General features: G+C 38.1%; 1 protein-coding gene across 3 annotated transcripts in view; it reads right to left on the bottom strand.

The window, feature by feature from the left end:
• Positions 1-546: 546 nt before the first annotated feature.
• Positions 547-14,917, bottom strand: part of LOC127012756 (cadherin-6) — a 47,868-nt gene continuing 33,497 nt past the window's right edge. For 2 of the 3 annotated variants that reach the window (XM_050891026.1, XM_050891028.1), the window contains 5 exons: positions 10,773-10,909; positions 6,094-6,215; positions 5,175-5,292; positions 4,836-5,087; positions 547-1,197 (listed from right to left, as the gene is read on the bottom strand). In XM_050891026.1, coding sequence (XP_050746983.1) covers positions 707-1,197; positions 4,836-5,087; positions 5,175-5,292; positions 6,094-6,215; positions 10,773-10,909 — 1,120 coding nt within the window. In that variant the 3' untranslated portion in view covers positions 547-706. The remainder of the gene's footprint in view (positions 1,198-4,835; positions 5,088-5,174; positions 5,293-6,093; positions 6,216-10,772; positions 10,910-14,917) is intronic. The other variant, XM_050891027.1, reaches the window with a different exon arrangement.

Below are 14,917 nucleotides of genomic sequence, written 5' to 3'. Positions count from 1 at the left end.
CTCCAGCAATGCTAGGTCAGAAGAATATATACATAGCAGTCAATGAACTATATATATGTGTGTGTTTAGTATGATTCAGTGCATTGGGGGCAATGGCGAGTTCTAGGAAAAACACTTAGGTTTAAATGACCATTAGGCCTTTCTACCCTTCTCATGAGTAAAATATATGTTTGATGTTTTTTCTCAGCTTACTCTACTTGTATAATAAGCCTTCATTCCATCACCGCTACTTTTAACTATAATACATAGGGTAAACTAGGGTACCTCATTACATTGGGATGTGCAATACACAATTGACAGAGCAGTCGTCTGAGCTGAATAGTCTGAATACAAGTAAAAAGAGCAAGTGAGCTTAAACAGTAATATACTCCAATTTACAATATAAGCAAAACAAGTAAAAATATTGCTCCCCATCTGATCCTTTTTTTCCCTTCTACTACTGCCGTGCCTGTAAGATTGGCTTGGTAAACTGGATGCACTAAAAAATAAGAATTTTGCCTCTTGGAAGCTCATAAAATGATACTAGAAAAAGTTTTCTGATGGCTGATCCACACAGACTGCAGTCATTAGACAATTCGAACGGGTAGAACAGAGAACCCTTTCACACAGCTGTGGAGAAATAGAAAGAAATAGCCACTTCACATATCTCAATGCTGTTTCTGAAAATGAGGAAGGGAAACAAAAAAGAAAAGAAAAAGGCAACATATTAAGAGTCTTTGTCACTGTCCATTGTGCCATACATATCTGCCAGCTTTTTAAACCGAGGCCCCCAGTCACTGAGGTAATCGTAGTCCTGATCTCCGTCTGTAGTCACCGACTCCAAGGAGCTGAGGGACTCGGCCACAGAACCGTTACCTTCGTACGCATAGGTTGCTAACGAGTCATATGGGGGTGCCGTTGGATCTGTATCATTTTCCTTTAACCTTTGGTTAATGAAATCTCTGACATCTGTGTTATCTCGTGCTGTTGCAGTCCGCCGTGGCATAAAAAGTGTTTCCGGCACAATGTCTCTGCGTAATTTATTATCGTCTATGGCTTCGGGATTCCTCAGCGTGCCGATATCAAATGCCTGGGTGTCTTCCTCTCCACCACCTTCATCATTATAACTGACAATGTTGTCTCTGATGTCTTCTTTGGAAATAATCAAAGGCTCTTTTTTCCGCTGCCGTCTCAGTGCTGCAAACAGCACCACTGTAACTGGAAACAAAAATAATAGGGGAAGAGAAAGGGAAAGGTTAATCCCTAACTCCATTAAAACCCAGAAGAAATGCTGCGCCTCTGCTCGAATTCAAAGTTTTAAAAGATGTTTTGCAAAACCACAAATGTGCACGTCAGGTTTTCAGACTGTGCTGGCTCTGCCTGTGAGTACCTTGGGAGATGAAATGGCATGGATATGCACTAGAAGAAAGGAGACGTCAAGCTTGTAAGAGGCCAAGTGGAGTGTCTTTTTGTCAGTAGGCACATTTTTACCTGGAGTCATATAGCGATTTTGTTGCCTTGAGAACAGAACTAGTTTCATGAGAGCTGGGAAGGAAGGAACACTTTCTCCAAAATAAGTAACATCAGATGTTATTTACCTTGAACCCCCGGGATGAGATGCAACTTGTGCTATGGACAAGGCTATTATCTACTGGGGTTTGATAAAAGGTTAGTAAAGCTGCATTTCAAGATAAATAAATCCAACCTGCTCTGGAAAAAAGCTTGGAACATGGAGTGGATTTTTCAGCCAGCACAAAGTTCAAGTTTTATTAACTTCCTTGATGTACAATGTACATCACCTTAAAAAAATACATGGCTTAAATCTTAGACTGATAAGGTATGGTAATGGTATTTTTTAATCTGCCAAAGGCATGAGATTTCTCAAACAGTTATTTTATGCCTTTCATTCTAAAGTTTGTGTGTGTATGTAAGTATATTTTTCATTTATTTGAAGGGCAGGAACTCTTTCCAAGGCCCTGATCCAAATTTAAATATTTTTACTCAATAATGATCCTCAGTACTGTTGGAGAAGTACACACAGAGGGTGGAAGGGAATATGTTCAACACTATTTCCTTTAGAAGCTAATTTCAGATTTCTTAGCTGGATTCTGCCTTAAGATGGTAAATGGCTGAATATTTACAAATGAACAGCAGCAAGGAGCAGGGATGTATTACTACTATCACTGTTGCTTTGGTAATCTGAGGTCCACAGTGCCCAGTATCTCAGCTCTGCTGTGCAAAATCCAAGAAAAGACACATCTTGCTGTCTTTATAGTTCTTTCATAGCAAAGCAAAGCAGAAAATGCCTAAACTCATTGATACAAGATGATAAGGTGGATCAAAATTATCTTTCATGTCAGCTGTGTTTCTAAAATGGTGTGCGAGTCAAAGCACAGTAATGGTTAAAGACTTTTTTTTTGTCAGTCCCTTCATCATTCATAACACTTTTAAGGGCAATGCCAAGGACTAAGGACATCCCCAAAACAAAATTTTAGCCCATTGAAACTTGTCTTTCTTAGCTTCCGTTGACAGACAAAAAGATGATTTTTTTAATTTTTTTTTTTTTTAAATGAAAGGCTCCCCTGCAGGATTGCTTAGAGCAAGATGCTATCTGTAGGTGTGCTCAAGAATGTTGTGGAAGAGTCTCGTACTCTTTCTCTCCATTCATTATAGATGGATCCCAAGAAGACAGGATTAAGTAGGAAAATGCTCTAATTCCTGCTGTGTCTTTACCATAGGAATAATGTGAGTAAGGGAGAACATCTGTTAATATGAATTGAAAGGAAATAAGTGAGGTGGTGAAACTGAAGGAATTAGGAGGGCTGGTTCAGACTGTGAAAGATTCAGGCTCTCACACTACTGATGAGGATTTACTTATGGTGTCATGTAAGGGTCCTAATCTGAGTGATGCTTCTTTGTGCTGCTGTGCAAAAATGCAGTAAGAGAGAATCCTCTTCCTTAAGAGCACAAAGCTGTGACACTAAGTGGGAGGATTAGGCAAAGGTCTATGTGAAAGAACAGAGATAGCTGGAGAAAATTTTGGAGAACTGGAAAAACACAGCATCAATTTTGAATGGGCTTCCGGAATAGCGACGGGTAGAACGATCTGAGAAAGCGTAGGAATGATAGTTTTTACATTGAAGGGTTGCTGAAGTATCTCATTAACAAAAAGGGTGTTACACAGCATATGCAAGGATGAGACTTTGATAATTATGTCACATCTCTGATACTTGGATTTTCTTATTTTGTGCTGAACTTGCAGGCAAAAAAACCCATTAGAAGTTATATGTTAAAGTACATCACCTTTATTTGCACATCAGTGTTTAGCAGTATCTGAGGCCTCCTGATAAGCCGCTAGACTTACTCAGACTGCAGATAAACCTAGCAATTTACAGGCACTTTTTGTTGCTGCTAAACTTTAAGTTGTGGTTCAGGTCTGCCCAGAGTATTGTTTTTCACTCAGTAGTGGTTGCACATGCAAACCCTGCAACCAGCCTGAAAATAGAAAATTATATAGCTGAGTTAATTGAAAATCTGCTTATGGTGCATGGTGGTGTGAGCAGTAATTGACATAAAGTGCTGCTTAGCACACAGAATCAATTATTTTCGATTGACATAAAACAGGAAATCGTTTAATGTCAGATTGATATTAATGAGCATAGTTGTACTAACGAGTGCAAGACTACCTGCAGCATTAGATTTCTTTTTCTGGTAAGGAACTTGATACAAAGTAAGCTCAGCCCTTAGAGGCAATGATACCATGTCTTGAAAAATGAATTAAATGCTGAATTAAGGGTAAGATTGTTATTGTGGGAATCTTTTCTGAAAATGGGATAGTGCTTATTTGGGCAAGGCATGACTATATTGGTAAAGTCTGAGAATCACAACATGGTCTTTGACTCATCACCAGAGAGGGAAATTTTTTTAATAGTAAAGATCAAGATGATTCTGCAGTGGTGATAAGCATGTCCAAGGAAGATACAAGTATGGTAGAAAGAAGTGGAATCACTGAGGAAACATTTTCTACCCTACTGCTATAAAATTGGTCTGACTCCCTTCTTTCCTGGCCAGATACTAAAGGTGACTAATATCATCTCCCTGAGAAATGCCTGTGTTGTATTGTACAGTTCTCCCCAGATGAATAGACTATGGCTAATGGCCGAGGAACCGATTATCTCTGCTGTACAAGAGGGGTGGAACCTGAGTGAGAGGAATGTGGGAAATGTTGCAAACTGTCCCTATTTTTATAAAAAAAATAAATGTTGACTGCTTGTAAGTGCTGTAGCCAGACATCTGTACATCCTCCACATTCAGGACCCAACTTCTTCATATTCACAGGTGCCTGAAAGGGAGAACCCTGCAGCTTTTGAGAGAGTGCTTTAGTAGCCACCCCATTTCAGCATCCTTTTCCAGCAGAACAGAAGCACTGAGACTTGTTTCTCCACGGTTTAGACACGGGAAGTTAATTGTTTAAAACTAAGTTATCTGGTCTCCTTCTATGATGAACAGAAAGAGATGGACACCTGCAGAGGGTGCTTAGTCTGGTCCACCTCAGATACCAAAAAGGGGAAGGGATGAATGTCTCTCTACAGGTGCCTGTCTCTTTCCATTGACCAGAGGGTGGAGCCCAGCTGTCTCCTCTTGCCTGGACATTGCTAACTTTTAGATAACTAAGATTAGATAGGATGTGTTCTATATACCATATCTGTAGCAGCCCTCAGGGGAGGAAATACAATAATATAAATGCAGGATAAGACAAGGATGTCTTGGCTTTGCTTTTGTCCTAGCCTTGGTATAATCACTTGTAGCAATGCAAAATAACCATGAAAGGAACAAAATGCCTCTGAGCTACTTACCGAGTAATATAATGATACAGAGAAGAATGGCAATAAGAGCCCCAGTGCTAAGACCAGTAGGATGAATCAAGGCTTCTGCATTACAGGACAGCATCTTTCCTCGATGGTCACAAGCACATACTCGAATAGTCACCGTTTCAGTGCTGCTCTGGATAGGATAGTCATTGTCTGATATTACCACTGGCAAGAAGTAGGTACTCATTTCATGCCGGTTATATCTGGTTTTTCGGGTGAAAATCCCTGCTGTGTTGTCTGGAAACACAAAGCACACATTAAATCTTCATCTGAAGACTGAAAGCAAGGATGAGATAATAAAGAAAAGTCTTCCTAGAAATTCACCTCTGTTGTCCTGTAGTGTAAAGTTTGAGCTGCTGGCTGCCTCTGGAGCTAAGGAGAATGAAAACTGATGTCCACTGTAAGAGTCATCTTTATCAACAGCACTTAATGTTTGTATCAGCTGAAACAATAAGAACAAAATTATCTCCAAAGTCGGTGGACCTTATGCTCATTTATGTACTCTAGGATTGTAAAGCGATCTTATTGTATTCATTTCTTCTACTTTAAGGCAGCTGATGTCGCTATGGCGAGCTTAAGAAAAGCGATCCATGTGGTGCTGATGCTGTTTAGGATCACCGTGCTATTGTATCCTGTACCATCAGCCAGTAACATAATGAATTTGAAAGCTGGCAGGAAAATCATGTTGAATTTAAGAGCAAGCTTGGGTTGATACCACTCCAGACGGGTAGGAAACCTTTGCATGTGACAAGCAATAGAGATGAAAGGTGAGACAGTCCAAGCTGACTGTATATTTATCTACCCAAATCTCATGTCACAGGAATTGTTTGGCTGAATCTTCCAAATTGTCTGCTACTTTGAACCATTTAGTAATAGGACTGGTAGAGTGAGAGTTATCTGGCAGGAAATAGTTGTATCACAGACAGGGCCTGTAACAGTTATGGACCTGAAACTGTTTTTGAAGGAGGCAGTGGCAGTGCCTGAATAAAGCAGAGAATCACAGAATGGAAATGAATCAGGGATAACCAGGTGCAGTACAGAAAACAACAGTTTAAAACATACTGTCACATTAGCTGCAAGAATACTAAGTGTAATCACACACTGTGCAGCCACTGTTTAGTTTAATTTTGCAAAACGGACAGTTTGATGTAATGCGAAGTATACCTCTTGATGAGATGATGCAAGAGTAGCAGCAAAACTCAATTAATTTGGAATATTTTCATAGTACAAGCAGACAACACACCTGTTCTGCCTTTGCATTTTCACAGACGAAGGTCTCATAAAACATGGCAAACTCTGGAGCATTGTCATTTACATCCAAAACCTTAATGAACACTGGGACACGGCTGCTTTGTTTTGGGTTGTCTGAAACAATAAAACCAGAAAGAATAGAGATTTTATTTAGCCCAGCTACTGACTCAGTGCAGGAGAAGAAAAGGACAGACTTAGGGGCTCATTGCCTTAAGTCTTCTCACTCACAATACTCCACTTATATTCTGTTGATTTCTGGGGAAGGCCTTATAGGGTGAATTCCACAAAATCATGCTGTGTTATCATTACTCTGATTCTGTATAAGCTATCCAGTTAAGATTGGGTAGGAGTCCAGGATTTACAAGTTCCTTTGAACAGTCCAAGTATGATTATGAATGTATGTGTGATATATATATATAAAGTATAATACTGGAATTAATTGAAATCTATTTATTAGCCTAACTGATACAGTTTGGTGGCAACAAAGTTTCTAGAATATATTCCCTTCCTTAACTCTGAAACAGGAAGACTGAAGAGTCATGAAGATGGGATTGAGTGTTTTTTTTTTCCTCTCCACCTGTTATATATAATATCCTGTCCCCTAGAAATCTCGTGACACAGTTCCTTAAGCTACCGTGATTACCATTATGTTATATAAATAGTAACTGCGGCTGTGATCACAGATATTTTCTAATCTGTTGTGAATTGATTTGGCTGATATTCTAGAGTTAACACTAAAATGTATCAGCTGAAGAACATAAGCACTATATAGAATCTGCAGATCCCCATATGTAAACGTGTTTTTTTTCCCTATAAGGACTGTATAGTGCCAAGAGATTGAATTTGACAAGGATATTCCTGAGCATAAAATACTAATGAAAATATTGCAAACTTTCTAGATAAAATTGAAAACATTTGGAAATGCACCACATCATTGTATAGACCATTCCTTTTCCTGTTGGAGGGAGACAGGCTTTAGTCATGAAGATATACAAAATAAAGAAGAAAGGCAACAGGCAGCAACCTTGCCTAGGAGCCGTGAATGGTGAAATAGGCAAGATTCTGAGGCAAAAAGTTACATCATAACCACTATCGACTCCTAAAAGGTACAAGATCTGCCCCCCAAACCAATTTGTCATCACCAATCAAAAGGAAACCAAGAGACATTGCCAGGACTTGATCTGTGTCCTCTGTCCTCCATATCGCACAAAAAATGATCTAGGACAGGTCACCCAGACATACCCACCTCAGTACCTGCGAGTATGTGGGTGTGGGAATGTGAAAGAGTGAAATCTCTGAGGGAATGAGTGTGATGATTGAGATTAGTTTCATTTAAAATAAATACCTTCCCCCTCCCTTTCATGAGGGCTCACATTGAGTTTTGCTACGTTAATTTCCTACCCGTGTTAATATAGTTTATTAATGCATTTTAACCTATGATTCAAGTGAAAAAAGTGCAATAAAATATAGCAGATCTAAGACTCTGTATGCTTCTACAAGCATTCATTATAGTAGCTTGTTGAGTTAGGCTTTAATAAAAGTCCTATTACTGTGTTTGTCATACTTTTATAAATCTGAAAATGCCTTCTCTAAAATTGGCACTGTATATTTGTATTACAGAGCTCAGTCATTTGGACAAAATATTGTCCTTTAAAGCTCCACAGTCCCATTGAAGTTAATATGATTCCATTAGGCATAAACCACATTCTAATATGAATCACTGGGCTAAATTCATTCAATGTATAAAATAACAGTTTATGTATAATATAGACTAGGCTGAATTCTATGCTAAAATACATCAATACAAATGTTGAATTTTTATAATAGGCAGAAATCAAAGGTAGTTATTTGAAGTCGCAGGACTATTGGCAAGACTATTTTATAAGGGCATACCTTTCTAACAAATACATTCGAATATATTGGCAAATGTGTTTCTTCTCCTCTCAAGAACTACAATTGTTTTCTTTCCTGCTTTTTGAACCATGAACTACATATTTTCATTTTACTTCTAGGTGCTTAAGGTTCTCACTATTTAAAATTATACTGTAATAAATAGAAGCTTCATAAAAACTCTATGCTCTATGGACATGGGACTTTTTTCTGATTTAATGGAAATGTAAGTTGAAATATATGTGTACATCTTTAAGCCTTTTTTTGTTATCTTTCAAATTATTTTTGCAAATTAATTGATGTAGGTTAATTTGTTTGAATTATCCTTTCATTACTGCTGGGCTCCATCTCCAAAAAAAGCTCCACAGACTCAACAAACTGCTTAAATCTATTAATCTCTATGGTGGTATGTTTTCTGTTGACCCAGCAACCAAACTGTTAAAGTTTTTTTTTCTGAATACAGCCTCAAAGTCCTGCCAATGTTTGATTTACCCTTAAGTGTTGAGTAAAGAATATTTAAAAATACTCTGGGAATTCTCTCCGGTAAATCAGCTGTAATTCTGCAGCTGTGAATCAGTAGCCCTGTGTATTGAGTTTTATTGCCAGTTTGCCTTCTGATTATGGCAGATGTACTGACCCAGTGTTTCACCATTTGTTTGCAACATTCACAGCATGATTCTCTGGGCTTGCTGAGCAGCTGCAGCTCATACCGGTGAAAAAGAACATTAAAAAATGGAGCTATCTACACTTACTGACATTTCTAGTCAATTAAAGGCAAACCAACGTCTGTATTTTCATTTTTTTCTACTGTAAAATGAAATGAAGAACAGTCATCACTGAAAGGTGTTTCTCTTTATGACTTTATCTTTTTTTTTTTTTACTTTTTTAATATCAAAGGGAGCACCCATCCATCTGAACGTGCATCCTGCCTGTAACTTGGCTGGATATTTCTTTTAGATTACTTCAGTGAAATATACCTGGAGTTTGATATGATGATATGTCACTGAGAGCAATCAGTGATTAGCTGGAATTTAGTGGAACAGGAGTTCAGCTAGCCTTGCTAGAAATTACTAGTTTTAGCTAGGAACATTAAGCAGTGGTGCTTTCCAGCCTAGTCTCTTGAGACTAAAATTAATGAGGTAACCAGGATCAGACCAAGGCTTGTTTAAACAGTAGCTGCATTTCAACCAAGAAAATTGGCTTTGGAAGGCTTCTACCCCAGTTATGCCAAATTTGGTCTAGGCTCAGTGAAGCACAGCCTGGGAAGTAGCTTGTTGCAGCCTGGAAGGATTCAGACTAAAGAGGAATGGTAATTAAGACAGAAACCTGTGTCAGACACAAGAGGTTTAGTTGAGAGAGTTTGGCCCAGTCGAAGGTCTGTCCTTAGGGGAGGAAACAAGGAACTAAATGAGTATTTCATGTAGATGCTAAGTTGGTTTTCAGACAGTATACAATTTTCTATACTGTTTATTATTTCAGCTCTGCTGGGATCAATGCAAGCATGCTTCCTAAATGTTCTTGCTGTTCTTTCCTTTTTAGGTGTTTATTTTTCCCCTCCTCCTCTATCCAGGATCTCAGTCTGTAGTGTATGACTCTTGACCCTAGATCACTCTTTCAAAGACTTAATAGAAACACAAACATCTGACTAACAGTCAGCCAGAAGTCAGTGTTTGGTGCACTGAACCACATACCTAGCATTAAAAGGTGCAAACTTTCAAGAGAGGGCAAAAACTATTAAGAACCATCATTCCTGTAGGCTCTAGCCCACTACTCTTTTACACAAACCCATCTGCTTGCCTCAATAGTATTGTTTCACATTAGTTTTCAGTTGTAAAATGACCTGCAGAATAAAGAAAGCTGGAGTCAAGTACTCCTTAGTTACACTCTTCTCACCATTCAGCAGCTGATTGAGCCATATACATATACACACAACATACGAAAGTTGAGCTTATATTGTCTCAGAATATGTTTAAAAAAAAAAAAAGCCATTTAACCTCTGAGTTGCACAAAGACTTTGTGACGGTCATAGAACTGGTGCTTATATGGGATCTATCTACCATTCCACCATGCTTCACAATCATAGGCACTATGACTCTGCAAAAGCAAACAATTGCATTCCCTAATATTTGAGCATGTCACATGCTTATAGTTAATGTATTAAAATAAAGAGGATTGTTTATTAAGGCCACCTAGCATACACGTCCTTATCTAGATCCCTGGCATTTCAGCTCGTAAAATCAACATGACTAGTATTATAACAAGATTACTTCTTCTAAGCAATCCTAAACTAAGTGACAGACTGATTTGTAACTATAGGTCATAATTTCAAAGGATGTGAAAGAAGTTAAAAATGGAAATCCTTAAAACTGATTAAGCTCTGGGCACCTAGCTCAGCCCAGCCACCTTAGTCTTACTCAAAAACTGACATACTATAGTCAGTCTGGATCAGACTGAATTCAGTCATGGAATGCAGTTTGTCTTTAAACCATCTTGCTTGCTGCGTGCCAATTTCAGAATTCAACAATCACGTTCAAAATTAAAAATGGCTATTACTGATTAGAAAACACAGAATTGTTACCTTTCCTCCCCACTCAGCTAAGTTACCTCTTGACGAACTGTGTCCCCAGTAAACACACCTCTTGCAGAGTTTCCGCTTCTTCATTAGTATTGAGTGGACTATCCATATAACCTGACATCTGTCCAGCCGTGCTTTCCACACGCGGAGCTAGAAGGCTAAATTCATTACAACAGGGATAGCAGTGGTATTTAGGTTTGACTTACTGATCTCTGCTGCTATTACTGTAATGTTGTGCCATAGCAGTGTTTCCCGGTCAAGGGGTTTTGAAGTAAATATCGAACCGTTTCCTGAATTGATGTTGAATACTCTGTCCATATCAGTGTGTCGATCTACAGAGTACCTGCAAATACAGAGAGAGGGGTTAGGAGAATGCTTTCCTTTTAATTTCTATGTTCTTAAACCATTTTCTAAGACTAGACATCGAACAGCTAGTAAATGGAGTTGCCTTTTGTTTTCAGCGCAGGCTTCAGAGTCTTTATTCACACAAAGAGCTACTGGATAATGACACATCAGAGGTTTGATTTAGGAGGTGGAGCATTGCCACTGACTAAATGAATTACTGCAGAATTTACATACTTCTGAGAATTATCAAAGCTTTGCTTTTAGTGGAAAACTGGAAGTCTGTGTACTGAAAGTTATGAAGTTTATTTTAAGGCTGAGTTGGCTTTCCCTTTATAAAACCCTCTTTTTGTGGTTTGATATCTCAACTGTTCCAAATTATTTCTGGTATAAAATTTGACAGCTGGGGTGCATTTCTGCCTTTCACTTCCCAGCATTTAAAAAGACTGCCCCCCAAAAACAAGTCAGCATGGAAGAGAGATTCATTATTCCATGGTACATATCACATAAAGGTTTGCTGTAATTCATTAAAACTAACATGCTCAGCCCTGCTTGATGGTATCTAGATGTCAAAATGAATGGTAACAAGCTCTGGAAGAGCTCAGAGTCTAAATACGGATTCAAATTTTCGACCTGATCTTTTGCTTTTTCTGCTGAACTGAATCCAACTTTAAAAGCAGAACTCTCCAGTTCACAGGAGAGGGTGCTACCACCCTGATCCAAATGCTGTGACTTGGTTTCATCTCTCATGAAGAGAAAATTCTTGCATAAATTACGGAGGTTTTGACAGAATTATGTCTCTGATGTTGCTAAAGCAAGAATGCAATTGCATTATTCTGCTCTTGTTTCAAGCCCAAATGTGTGCTGATGTACAATCCAGGACAGAGCCTTAGGCAGCCCAGTGTGTTCCCTTGGTCTCCTTGCAGGCCATGTCGATGGAGACAAGGCAGCTACTGCTGTCCCTTGTGTCCAGACAAGGATAAGGATAAAGATATGACTGAGCTGGTGTGCAGTCAGATGAAAACTAGGCCAGGAGAATAACTGGCAGAGTTTACTGCCACTACGGAATTGAGGGGAATCCTTTCCCTGCTCTGCCCTTGGAGCAGCTGCGTGACATGTCCCTTATTCTGCACAGATTTCCCAGTGCCTGTGCAGTGTCTCTTAACTTCTGAGAAAGATCTTGCATGGAAGAAGGAGAGAATAGAAGAGTCCAGTTGAGACATGTGATTCTGACACAGGTTTAAAATGAACTAACTTACTAATTATCTTGTAACTGCATTTTTTTTTTCTTCTTTGCAAGTAAAAAAAGGGATATAATTTCCACAGCGAATTAGACTGGTCTTATTCTAAAATAAGAATATTAGTGTAGCCTACCTTCCTAAACAAAACTATAGCAAGTATTAATTATTTGCACTAAATTGTTTTTCTTTTTCCACATTAAATTCCTATGGAAACAACCAAATGAGATTCAAAGGTACTCGCACAAAAAGCTAACTTTTTTTGGTAGGACTTGCATAGGCACACCTTGCTAGTTTTTCAGGAGCTGATTTAGTTTTTTTTCATTGCTGTCACTTGACTAACAGTACCACAATTTCAGCTACACGAAGTCAGCTGTGGTGTCACTAACCTAGTTCCTGTATGCAGCATAGTAATCTTACCATCAGCTTCAAAGGAGTATGTGAGAAGGTGTGTAATAGGCAGTGCTGACTGATGGGACAGCTCCAGCAAGCTGTGTCGTTTTGTCCACCTCTAAATAGTACATGTGAATTTGTTGACTTAGCTGAAATGTTTGATGGAAACAAGTTTATACAAACCCCTCTGACTCTCTTATATTTTGACAAAGTAAGTATTTGATATGGTAAACATTTCATTTTAACTTTCATTCATTCAGGCTTTTATAGGATATTATGTTGGTATTTTGTGAATTCAATTATTTTTCAGATATTCTGTAGCTCATTTCCATATCTTTCAGCTAAAATACTTTGGTATTTCCATTTTGCAGTAAATCTAGATTTTGCATTCCTATTTGAAATGAAATATCAGGATTTTCCATAGATTAGCTGTTCCAGCCAACTGTAATACTATGTTTCAGGCTCTTATCCAGCAAGATATTTAAGTAAACAACTAGCTTTAGGCACGAGTTGTCCGTTCGTGGGTTTTTTTTCTTCAATTATGCTTTCACTCATGCTTCATATTATGAATGAACTTAAAATATCTTACTGCCTTAGCACACTTTAATGCCTTGGCATATTGTAATCACTATCTTTACTTTGTAAGATTTCCCAAATTCAATCTGTGGTACAGTATCTGGAAGAAATGGGGGAAAAAAAAAAAAAATATTGTTCTGGACTTTTTCTAAGGTTACCAGAGCCGTTACATTGAGGACTAATTCTTCAAGATATTAAGAATTTTAAAATGTAAGTCCTTGTAAAACTGTATATATATTCAGTCATTCGTACAGTGGAAAGTTAAACTCACAAAAAAAAACCCCAACCAGAGAACAGCTTCTTAATGAAATGTTAATTTTATTTCTTCATATCCAAAAGAAAATACATACAAGGTCAATGCAGTTAAAGTATATTCTAATTATACCATTAACCCTGGTCTAGAAGGATGATTTTAATAAGCTAGACTGTCACTTCTGTTTCTCAGTTTGTATAATCCAGTCTCCTTTGATCAAGGACTGTTAGTTATGTTGAATTGGTGGTGATTCTGACTTATGGATCATAACCTAGTAAGAATTAAGCAGACAACATCAAACTCATTTTTACATTTATTTAATGAAATTACTGGTGTGTATTTGTCAGATTTCAGGACTTCACCCCTTTCAGACCTTGAGGAACTGACAAGTTAAGAAGTTAAAAGGTATCTACGTAGATTCCAGTCTCTCCCTGTACATAACAGGAAGAAGGGGAGGGTGAAAGAGAGAATCTAACACATGCAAATATGTTGTCAGTAAAATACACAAACAAAATTAAGCCTTACATTTGTTTGCAGATCATTTTCATCTGGGATACTTTAGTAAATCAAATCACAGCAGGGAGACAGTTCCAGTGACTGATGAACTTCATTATGCCTCTGAGGAGTTACTATAGCAAAAAAACTCAGCTAGCAATTTAAAAAGATCTGATGTACAATACAGCAGTGCCAGTTGCAGCATTATTTTTTTCAGTATGCAACGGTTCATAATCTTTCTGTTTAGATCAAACACAAGCAGAATGCAAAACTTTTTTTTTGTAACACAGCTGGACAGCGGATTGTTACTCAGGAGGGTAATAATGTTGCTACGCGTGGATACATATTCAAATATAGCCAAACTATCTATTGGTGTATTGCTGTATTTTCTTAATGTCATGTCACAGCAAAGCTTATTTATAAGGGCTGGACTGATGAAATGTAGCTCTAGCAATATACAGGTCATGAACGATTATGCAGTCTTACAACCAGGGCAGATATCCGCTTCATATTTTGCTATTGCTTCATTGTCTTCTGATGTTCAGCAGCTTGCTGTCTAATGTAACCGCAAGTCAGGAAGATTTGTGGGTCAGGAAGGGATGCGTGTGTGAATTTTTCATAATGTATTTTCATAATGATATTGTGAAGGTTTCCTTTAATGGAAGATCAAAGGGACTTTCATCTAACAGAGTTAGGGCTCAGTTTGTTTAAAAAGAGAAATCTTCACTCGAGTAGAGGAGAAAATGGAAGGTTTTCATTGTAATATCAAGTGTCTAAAGATTTTATTTTTAACCATCAAGAAAAATTGACAAGCAAGTGACAAGTCATATATATACAGTCTAATTGCATCTTCCCCGAAGCTCAGAGTGAAAATCAGATTTAGCATCTCTATTGCATGATGGAAAAAAAAAATCACCCTGTCAAAAAGATCCAGACTCAACCCATGCCCCTAAATTCTAGGAGATATCCAAGATATTAGCACCATAAAATGACATTTATTGCAAGCTAACATCTCTCAGGCTACTGCTCTCTGCTGATTTCCTTCCCCTCTTAC

This window comes from Gymnogyps californianus, chromosome 2 (genome assembly GCF_018139145.2).
Source record: "Gymnogyps californianus isolate 813 chromosome 2, ASM1813914v2, whole genome shotgun sequence".
NCBI lineage: Eukaryota > Metazoa > Chordata > Aves > Accipitriformes > Cathartidae > Gymnogyps > Gymnogyps californianus.
The sequence above is the reverse complement of the archived record's forward strand: the minus strand, read 5'-3'. Positions and strand labels throughout refer to the sequence as shown.